The sequence below is a fragment of the Musa acuminata genome, chromosome BXJ2-2 (genome assembly GCF_036884655.1).
Source record: "Musa acuminata AAA Group cultivar baxijiao chromosome BXJ2-2, Cavendish_Baxijiao_AAA, whole genome shotgun sequence".
In the NCBI taxonomy this organism is placed as follows: Eukaryota; Viridiplantae; Streptophyta; class Magnoliopsida; order Zingiberales; family Musaceae; genus Musa; species Musa acuminata.
Window position 1 is genome coordinate 11,932,948 of NC_088339.1, and position 11,222 is coordinate 11,944,169.

The 11,222-nt window shown below is 40.3% G+C and overlaps 1 protein-coding gene across 1 annotated transcript; it reads left to right on the forward strand.

The window, feature by feature from the left end:
- Positions 1–480: 480 nt before the first annotated feature.
- On the forward strand, positions 481–1,563 carry LOC135604753 (probable polygalacturonase). The gene is made up of 3 exons (XM_065094406.1): positions 481–599; positions 700–770; positions 860–1,563. The coding sequence occupies exons 1-3, from the start codon at positions 481–483 to the stop codon at positions 1,561–1,563; spliced, it is 894 nt and encodes a 297-aa protein (XP_064950478.1).
- Positions 1,564–11,222: the final 9,659 nt, after the last annotated feature.

An 11,222-nucleotide genomic window follows, 5' to 3' on the forward strand; every position in this document is an offset into this window, starting at 1 on the left:
ATACGTGGAAAACCCCTTCAATGTGAAGGGTAAAAACCACGGGGCAAACTAGAGATAATCCACTATGAGAATAATGAATATACAAATCTCAATCTCTTGCCCAAAACCCAAGCAACAACCACAAGAGAATAACTGGGATACAAGGATCACGTTACTGCCCACAATATCTAAAACCTCCCAAGTAATCACAGCAAGAGCCTACTGTAGATTTGATCTAACCTGAGATGAGAACATTGCTAGATGATTGTGAACAGTCTCTCTGCGTTGTCCTTGTCTTCTTCCCTTTCTTTCTCTTCCTCTTCTGCCTTGTTCTCCTTCTTCTCTTTGGAATCTCGTCGCTGCAAAGATCTGCCTCGTTGCTGCCTTTTTATAGCTTTAATCTGCCTCTAAAACGCAGCCACCACACCCCCCTAATCTTAATTAAGGTTAGGTTAAGACGGGGTGTGAGCTGTGGGCTGATAAAGCCCACATGGGCTGAATATGGGCCATCAGCCCAACAGTGGATACCTCATTGAATTGATGTACTGCAAACAAGTGCTGATTTCCAACATTACATTGGTTAACTCTCCATCGTGGAATGTCCATCCAGTGTACAGCAGGTTTATATTAATAATCTACTTTCAGAACACTTGAAGGCTTCTTTTGCTTTCCATTCTATTGTTACAATCTGATGTTAACGTGAATGAATGCACTGTGCAGCCACGTAATCGTCTCAGGCATCACAATTCTTGCACCGGTCAACTCTCCCAACACTGATGGGATCGATCCAGGTGGATATCGTACCTACATTTACTTGGGTTGTAGATTCTATGTTGCTGTTTCGATTGATTCTTTTTGGTGGTTTCTCTCTTCTTCGCAGACTCATCCTCCAATGTCCGCATTGAGGACTGCTACATAGTCTCAGGCGATGACTGCATCGCCATTAAAAGCGGTTGGGATGAGTACGGGATTGCATTCAACATGTCAAGCAAACACATAGTGATCAGACGGCTCACCTGCATCTCCCCCACGAGCGCTGTCATCGCCCTGGGAAGCGAGATGTCGGGAGGAATCCAAGATGTCCGGGCCGAAGACATCACGGCCATCCACTCCGAATCCGGCGTCAGGATCAAGACGACCATCGGAAGGGGAGCTTACGTGAAGGACATATTCGTGAGAAGAATGAATCTGCACACAATGAAGTGGGTCTTCTGGATGACGGGCACCTACGGGCAGCACCCGGACGACAAATTTGATCCGAAAGCCATTCCGGTGGTGCAGAATATCAGTTACAGCAACGTGGTGGCCGAGAACGTGACCATGGCCGCGAAGCTGGAGGGGATTCCCGGCGCGCCCTTCACCGGAATATGCATCTACAATGTGACGGCGGAGGTGGTGAAGTCGAAGAAGCCGATTTGGAACTGCACCGACGTGGAGGGCGTATCGAGTCACGTGACGCCCACTCCCTGTGCGCAGATTCCGGAATATCCAGATCGTATAACGCATTGCCCCTTCCCTGAAGATGATCTACCTGTGAATGGTGTTGGGCTAGAGGAGTGTGCTTATCAGAGAGCCAAACCATGAGTTGAGATGCTTTCTACAACTCATGGTTTAATGGCATAACCTATGATGTCCTGAAGCTTGGCAGATTAAAATGTTTGCCTTGAACAAAGGCAGATGTAATTCATCATATATCATACTTGGGAGGAACAAAGGCAGATGAAATATCCAATAATATTTCATTGCTATAAATATGGATTATTGAAAAAATAAGACATGTTATTTATTTGAATACTTTTCTTCAACTTGGAAGTGTTATATTCTTTATTTGATACCAATAGTTGAAATGAATTTTTCAAAGAGAGGATGACTTATGATTGTCACTAAAACGATTGATTTTATCACTAACATTTGAATTCATAACCCAATGTATCTTCACTTTTAAATACCACGTAAGCACCCTATGTTGTAGAGGACAGGTCAATTTATTTGAGGAGAACTTTTTCTATGATCATATCTGAATCATGTTATGCATGAACAGGCTTCGTTAGATCCTATAGAATAAAATAAGTGAGGTGGGATGATTCGATATTCTATTTATTCCACTTCCTTATTTACAGTATGGAAACATATTCATTTCCTCTTCATCGATCCAAATCTATAACACTATCAGAGTGAAATAAGAGATCTAAGGAAGAACATAGGTTGGACTTTATTAGTAATAAGTAAATATTTTGTACGTAAAAAAATAAAGATATTAAGGGGATAAACACCAATAAAAAAATATGAGGCAATCCAAAATACACTTGATTATGATCAAATTTATAAGCCGACTTGGATATCGAGCATTTACCTATAAGAACTAAATTAGTTGCAATAAATAGTTGCAACCCTAGAAAATAGAATTTAGTAAATCATTTCTTGCATAGAGTCATTATATATGATACGTCAAGATATGTATGAAAAGTAGATTTTATACGAATCTATTTTTGCCATTCATTTCATTCTTGCTCGAGCCGAATGATGAAAAATTATCATATTTGGTTCCTTCAGGGGGTGGATCCATAAGAATTCACCTGTCCCAATAACAAAAAAACTTGCCTAGAACGATACTATATTAAGAGGAAGTTCGCAGTCGGCTGAACCACGCTCGTACCAATCCCCTCAGGGTGGTCGGAAATGCCCGACACATCAATGCATCAGAGGTGCCATAGAGGGCTATCTTAGCCATAATGCGAAGACATGCTCCGCGGGATCGGAACCGCCGTCATATGTCTCCTATACCGACAGCCTGAAGTTGAGGGGTACCGACTTGTCCTGTACTTCCTGTGTGTAATGGGAGCTGCCTGAGCCGCCTTCGCTACACTCGCTCGGTGATTTTTGGAACTTGCGCTAGAACTCGTCCAAGAGTTGGTTGACCCGGGACAACTAGGCCCTGAGCGAGTCATCCACCAAGTCAAACGATACGGTGTCAGGCTCGAAGTGGGGTAGTGTGACTTAGCAGGGTGTGGGTATGCTTTGCTCGGGTGAACCTCTTGGGTCTGTCGCTTGCTCTCGGGCTTCCCCCATCCCGACTTGCTACCCACTCGGCCTCTGTCAGGTCGAGCCAGTTGGGGGAGCCGCTAGCCACACGATCTGAGCAATGAGCAGAGCAAGCTTTTGCATCATGCCCACCATGGCTTGCACTTGTTTGGTTAGGTTGACGAATGCCTTAGGTGTCACGGCCGAGGGTCCCATGGTTAGTCCAATAAGATTTGTATATTGGATCTTTTGAGACAATTATTGGTCTTAGAATATAATTCTGATCGGTTAATAAAAATACATGTCAATATTTTTTTTTTTTAGATTAGTTAATCTATCTTGGATGGCAAAAATGGGTAGAGTAAACCTATTTTTATTTTATTTGAAATTAATGTCCTCTTCCTCTGCATGTAGGAAATGAATAAAATAAATCAATTAAATCACGAGAAGTGCTTCCATAGAAGTTAAACTTCCATTCATCTACATCTCATGTTTCTTATTCCCATTCCTCCTTCCTATTGCAAGCTTTATTATCTTTTCTATTACAAGTGTTCCGATCCTTTATATTGTAAGTGTTCCGATCCTTCCTATTGCACACTTTCTAATCTTTCCTATTGCAAATGTCCTAACCTTTCTTTACTGTAATTTTATCTCTATTTTGCTTTGAATATGAGGAACTTTGAATTGTTCTAGCCTTGCATTTAATATATCTCTTGTTTAGACATAACGATTTGAATCTATGAAACTTCCGAGATTCTGACCTTTCTACCTTGTTATGGTTATAACTTTATGCACTAACATCTGATTTGGACAAAACTTATTTGATCATAATATAGACTCATAAACCATTCTTTTGTCAGCTTATTTTAAAAATTCGGAGTAAGTTTGCCTTTCTAAACTTCTGTTTCAAATAAGCCTACGAATTCTGCAAAACAGGGATCGTAATTTCTAACCTTTTGATACTGAACTGCCTATAAGCCTCTGTTGGAAACTTTGATTTATTCCAAACTTATTTCATTTTAAGGTAGACATGTAGATCTTTTATATGATACCTAGATTGAAAGATTTAGAGTCCAAATGCCTACCCAGTTTTCTGTTGAAACTGACCCTGTGAATTCTATAAAATTGAGATTTGTTCTTTGATCTTGGGTTACTAAATCTATTGTAACTCTTTGTTGAAAACTTCGATTCATACGAAAATTATTTTATTTGAAATACAATTGAAATATCTTTCATAATAGCTTTCTTGAGTATATTGGAGCATGATTGATAGTTTGAATCATTTGTTCAATGTGCCTCTCGAATTCTGCTAGAAATCGAGCTTTGGTCGATTTCACATATTCTGGTTTTATTCCTTTGAAAATTGATTTCATTTAGCTTTCTTGTCCAATTGAGCTTTATATTACTGCTTTAAATTCTTATATACTCTTGTCCTTAAAATTATTTGCATTCTTGAAAACTATTGTGTAATGTTTATGCTATATCGTATTAACTCATATAGGCACATGTATATCCCATTGTTCCGCATTTGCTTTCGATATGTGCCTATTCTAGTTTCATTCCTTTGGACATTGAATTCTATCTAACCTTCTTATTTGAATTGAGTTATATGTGATTGCTTGGAATCCTTGAATGCTCTTGCTTTCATTTCCTTTCAAATATGTATACATTTGTGAAAGATTATGCTTGCATCGTATTGACTCGTAAAGGTGCATGTACGTTTTGTTGTTCCGCATGTGCTTCCGATATGTGCTATTTATTATTCATACTGTCCTTTTATACTTTGGTGTTTATGGGATACTATGAACCTTTGCCAGAAATGATAGAGAGAGTTATGCATAGAGCCTGCGATGCTTTACCGGCCCCCTCTGACTTCACTTAGACGTGGGTGAATGGAGCTCCCAAACGTGGGAGACTTATGTCTGGTGGTCATTCAGAAATGGATGAATCACATTCTATTTGATATGATATCCAGAGCTTTGGTTATGTATTTATGTATGCGCTTTGGATAAGAAAGATATGAATGCAACGTTAAATACGACGTTTCAGCTTCTATTTCGTATTCGTTCTTTAATATGCTCTGAAATGGTCATATGCCGTTGATATGTTCTGAAATATTTCCTATGCTATTGATATGTTCCGAAATGCTCCCTATGCCTCTGAAATGTTCCTACACCATTGATATGCTTTGAAATATTCCTTATGCCATTGATATGTTCCGAAATATTCCATTTATCATTGATATGCTCCGAAACATTTCATACACCGTTGATAAGCTCCGAAATGGTTCATTCGTTATTGATATGCTCCGATGATTCAATATTGTATTTATTCCACTTCCTTATTTACAATATGGAAACATATTCATTTCCTCTTCTCCTATCCATATCTATAACACTATCAGAGTGAAATAAGAGATCTAAGGAAGAACATAGGTTGGACTTTATTAGTAATAAGTAAATATTTTGTACGTAAAAAAATCAAGATATTAGGGGGATAAACACCAATCAAAAAATATGAGACAATAAAAAAAACACTTGATTATGATCAAATTTATAAGCCGACTTGGATATCGAGCATTTACCTATAAGAACTAAATTAGTTGCAACCCTGGAAGATAGAATTTAGTAAATATTTTCTTACATAGAGTCATTATATATGATATGTGGAGATATGTATGAAAAGTAGATTTTATACGGATCTATTTTTACTATTCATTTCATTTTTGCTCGAGTCGAATGATGAAAAATTATCATATATGGTGCCTTCAGGGGGTGGATCCATAAGAATTCACCTATCCCAATAACAAAAAAACTTGACTAGAATGATACTATATTAAGAGGAAGTTCGCAGGGTGGCCATGGAAGGCCTAGGTCACACGCTGGTTAGGATGTTCTGCTCGAACTCCTTGGTGAGCTAGTCAAAGGACAACACTGAAGATTGGTGCAATTAGCTGAACCATGCTCGTACTGGTCCCCTCAGGGTGGTCGGAAATGCCCGGCACATCAATGCATCGGATGTACCATAGAGGGCCATCTGAGCTCGAAATGCAGTGACATGCTCCGCGACATCGGAGATGCCGTCATATGTCTCCAATGCCAACAACCTAAAGTTGAGGGGTACCGACTTGTCCTGTACTTCCTGTGTGAAAGGGGACCTGCCTGAGCTGCCTTTGCTAGACTCGCTCGGTGATTTTTGGAACTCGTGCTAGAACTCGTCCAGGCATTAGTTGACTCGGGACAGTTGGGCCCTGAGCGAGTCGTCCGCCAAGTCAAATGATACGGTGTGAAGCTCAAAGTGGGGTAGTGTGACTTAGCAGGGTGCGGGTATGCTCTGCTCGGGTGGACCTCTCGGGTCCCTCGCTTGCTCTCGGGCTTCCCCCATCTCGACTTGCGACCCACTCGGCCTCTTTCTGGTCGGGTTAGTTGGGGGAGCCGCTAGCCACACGATTTGAGGAATGAACGGAGCGAGCATCTGCATCATGCCCACCATGGCTTGCACTTGTTTGATCAGGCTGAGGAATGCCTCGGGTGTCACAGCCGAGGGTCCCATGGTTAGTTCAAGGGGTGACAACCCCGGGTCATTGAAAAGGTGCCAGTAGCGATCTGGCATCGAGGCCGGGATCCCCCCGTCTCCGAGGGTGGGGAGGGACTAATTTCCGGGCTCGACGGAGGGGAGAACGGTCGATGGTTCTCCCTTGGGGAGAGCTTTTACTACATGCTTCTACGACATGGTCCTTCTTCTAGTGCCAAAATTTTAGTGAACAAGTATACCATGGCTGATGAGTTAGCACGGTTTGGTCCACGGGTCAATGTCGGGAGCCTTCTGTCGAGTGAGCTAGATGACGAGGTGGTCGTGCCCTCGGGAAGGGATGCTTGTTGGTGTTGGTCGGGCTCCGACCGATTGAGGGCTCGTCTTTGCTCTTTGGATGGCGACCCCTGGGTTGAGACGCTCGCAGCTCGCGAGTGGTCATTCGCCTATAGAAATGGCCCTCGTCGGGTGATCCCCGACTTTGGCCCCTTCAATGAGCAAGTCAGTAGTGGGTGGATTGTTTTCTATTTTTCTTCCCTCCTCTCCCCTCTGGCCGGATGCTGGCCAGGGGCTTTATACTATTGTACGAGGGTTAATAGCACGTCGGTTCGGCATGGCCGCTGACTCTCGAGGGATGGGACGACACTTATGACTGAGCTCTCGGCATGGGACATGTGGAACAGCTTCTTGGTACGGTTCTGACTTGACGTGTGGCTTCAGTTGTGACGTATCTTGGGCCCAAAATACGTCGTATCAAATAATACTATATTAAGAGGTAAAATGGCTAAAGAGATAGGGCATAATTATTATGGAGAATCCGCATGGCCCAATGATATTTTATATTTTTTTCAGTAGTAATTCTAGGTACTATTGCATAGGCTTGGTAATTCTAGAACCATAATTAGTAATGTAGGCTTTGAAAATATTACCCAAATGGTACTTCGTTCCTGTATTATAAATACTCCATACAATGCCCAATAAGTTATTAGGTGTTTTTTTTAATGGTTTCAATACCAATGAGATTATTGACAGCACTTTTTTTTAAGAATATTAATAAATTTTAAAATCTATTTCATCATCCAATAGCTACAATAGACTTTTTGATTAGCAGCTCTTTGGTTAGGTATTCGGGCAACATTATCTATTGATAAATCGCTAACTTTAAGTATTTTTTAACTTAATTCAACTGTGAAATACCTGGATATAAGTATCTAAGAATAGTGACTTCAAAGTTACTATTCTTTGATACATTAATTTGATTATGATTATTTAATGAAAATACATATTGTGCCAAAAAGATTAAAAAAAATTTCTTCTTTCTTTACAAATTTTTCTTTCTATTTTTATTAGAAAAAGAAGATGAAATAATTGTAATGGATTTAAAATGAAAACTTATTCTTAGGTAAATCAATTGTGAAATGCTTTTGTAGAGTGTCCAATATCTCTTTTACATCTTCTATGTGAACATATTCAATTCTCATAGGATCTTCTTGACTCTTATTTAAAGGGTCCAACAATATGTGTATATTGGATCTTTTGAGACAATTATTGGTCTTATAATTTAATTCTGATTGGTCAATAAAAATACATATCAATATAATTTTTTTTATTTTTTTTAATTAGTTAATCTATCTTGGAAGGTAAAAATGGGTAGAGTAAACCTATTTTTATTTTATTTGAAATTAATGTCCTCTTCCTCTGCATGTAGGAAATGAATAAAATAAATCAATTAAATCACGAGAAGTGCTTCCATAGAAGTAAAACTTCCATTCTTCTACATCTCTTGTTTTTTATTCCCATTCCCATAGGAATGAATACTATGATTCACATTTCGAATAGGCATAGATATATCATCTTTAAGATAACTTCTATCTTGAGAGTTATTCACAATCTCCCCTAATGTATAATCTAATTGTTAGGATCAAGAGCACTAAGAGGGGGGGATGAATTAGTGCACCGGAAAACTTTCGACGATTAAAACTGCGTTCGTACGATAATAGCGATTTCGGTAGAAAAGCCGATTCATAAATTCCTTTAACTTGTGATCAAGCAAGATGCAGTTAAAGCAAGTCTATGAAGGTAGTTTGCAGTTATGATGGAAATTAGAATATATGCATAAACTTAAAATATGATGTTCGTACGATAAAACTGATTTACGTCTAAACGTCGATTCAGAAAATACTGAACTTTGAAACACGATCGTAAATGCGCAGAAGGCAGTAAGCTATTGAGGAGATTTGCAGTAAAGATAATATGCTCAAAGTAAATGCAAACCGAGATTTAGAGTGGTTCGGTCAATCTTGACCTACATCCACTTTTGGCTTCCTCCACCGACGAGGTCACCGACATCCACTAGAGGCCTTCCTTCAATAGGCGAAGGCCAACTACCCTTTTATAGTTTCACTCCTTTTGATGGGCTTAGGAGACAACCCTTACAAACTTTTCTCTCCTCTCTTGAAAGATCAAAACTTGGAAGAAAAGAGGGAGGAGAACTTCTAGACTTTACAACACTTTTGAGCTCTAAAATCACAGAGTAAGATCAAGCTTTTGGTGCCTTTGGGTTACCCTTTCATTGCTGAAAGGGTGGGGTATTTACAGGCCCCAACCCAATTTGAATTTTGAGCTCAAAACTGTTAATTCCCGGAATTCCGGGGTCTGGCGGTTGCACCGCCTGGCAGAGCTCGAAGACTGAGCCTCTAGGCGGTATCACCTCTTGTCAGGGGTGGTTGCACCTCCTGCCAGAGCTCGGAGACCGAGCTCAGGTGGTGCCACCATCTGACTGGGGCGGTTGCACCACCCAACCAGAGCTCGGAGATCGAGCTCAAGCGGTTGCACCTCTATCAGAGGCGGTTGCACCGCCCAGCCAAAGCTCGGAGACTGAGCCCTAGGCGGTGCCACCACCGACCCAGGCAGTGCTACATCTGGCCAAGTAATCTGGGTCTGAATGGGCTGATCCATTCGGCCCAAGTAATCTTAAGACATTTACTGCAACTTGCTTCGGTACGTCAATCGCTTCTTCCAGCGAGCTTTCGTTGATCATCCGATGAACCCTTGGTGATGCTCCTGCGAACTTCCGGAAAACTCCTGGACTTGCGACGATCCACTTGGCAAGTTCCAACGAGCTTCTTTGGCAAGCTCCTGGACTTCTCGGATTTGTTCCCGTAGAACCTCCGACGACTGTCCGAACTTCCGTCGAATTCTCAAACTCCCAACGTGATCATAGTCTTGACTCCGGCACAACTCCTGCTGCATGTATTACTTTCATCGTAGTTAATCCTACACATGTAAAACAAAACTTCGATGGAGACAATTAATCCTAAGCAATTAACCAAGTTGTCCAGCATGTCATTGGTCCCTCGACGCTTCGTCCGATTCTTCGACGCATCGTCCTCTCTTGCGGCCTATTGCCTAATCGGCCAGTTGACTCCGCAACTCCGATATCCTTGGCACAATACCCGCTCTTCTTGGCCCGATGCCCGAGTCCACGACCCGAAGCCTTCTGTCGATACGTCGACCGATCCACCGGCCCGACGTCCAATCTTCTGACATGTTCCTCCAGTACAACATGATTTTTCCTGCTTTATTTGTCTTATCTTGATCGGAGCATCCTGTGTCGCTCAAAACACAGATTAAAATATAAACACATATCAAGTGGTTTCATCATCAAAATACGAGATTCAACAATCTCTCCCTTTTTGATGATGACAACTACTTGATGACGGAGTTATCCTTAACTCCCATATTTTAAACAAACTCCCCCTATCAATATGCCATATTGATAGAACCTTGAATTCAAATTGAATTCAAGTCATTGCAATGTTCATCATGAATACTTGCAACACGCCATCATGAACTTATGCATATGCCATCATGAACTTATGCATAGACTTATGCATAACATCATACTTCTCCCCCTTTGTCATCAACAAGAAGGAGAAGTCCAACTAATTTTCTGTTTGGAATATAAGTTTAACTCATTGCATGAAAAACATAATATCAAGTTTTATCATCATGCAGTTTTGAAGCTAAAAAATTTAGCAAGTGTTACATCATGCTTAGAACATTCAAGCTATCAAGTTTTAGATATGCATGTTTTACAACATACAAGATAGCAAATTCGAAGATATGCAAGTTGGCATATTTGCTTTTCTTTGCGATAGGTAAGATAGCGCTTTTGCTTCTAGAAATATGCAAGTTAGCAATCTTTGCTTCTCTTTTGAGATGAGCAATTTCTTGCTTCCTTTGCAAAGTTTGAGCTAGCAATTTTGCTTCCATTGCAAAGTGCAAGTTAGCATGTTTTGCATCTTGAGAAAGGCAAGATAGCACATTTTTGCATTTTCTTGAGATTTTAATCTAGCAATTCTCGGTGATGTTCAAGATAGCAATTTCTTCTCTTTTGAGAAGTGCAATTTTTGCTTTCTTCTTGAATTGTGCAAGCCAGCTATCTCCCCCTTTGTCATTGTCAAAAAGAAGGGAAGACCCTTTATGTCAATTTCTAAATCATGACAAAGGTGAGTAATCATTCTTATTTCAAAATTCCATAATTGAGATAAACCTTGAATTCAAATTAAGGCAATTTTAATCATCGTTTACATCATATGCAATACATCACATACATCATAATAAAAAGCATAAGTATTGCATGTATCATTTTAGCAACAAATCAGAGCATTTCATCACATGGCAAGATA

What these genes read in the sequence shown, in the direction of transcription:
- LOC135604753 (XM_065094406.1), top strand. Translation starts at nt 481, where the DNA reads ATGGGCCATCAGCCCAACAGTGGATACCTCATTGAATTGATGTACTGC. An exon ending in GTCCATCCAGTGTACAGCAG is followed by an intron (nt 600 to 699) that starts GTTTATATTAAT and finishes TGCACTGTGCAG; the next exon opens with CCACGTAATCGTCTCAGGCA. An exon ending in CACTGATGGGATCGATCCAG is followed by an intron (nt 771 to 859) that starts GTGGATATCGTA and finishes TCTTCTTCGCAG; the next exon opens with ACTCATCCTCCAATGTCCGC.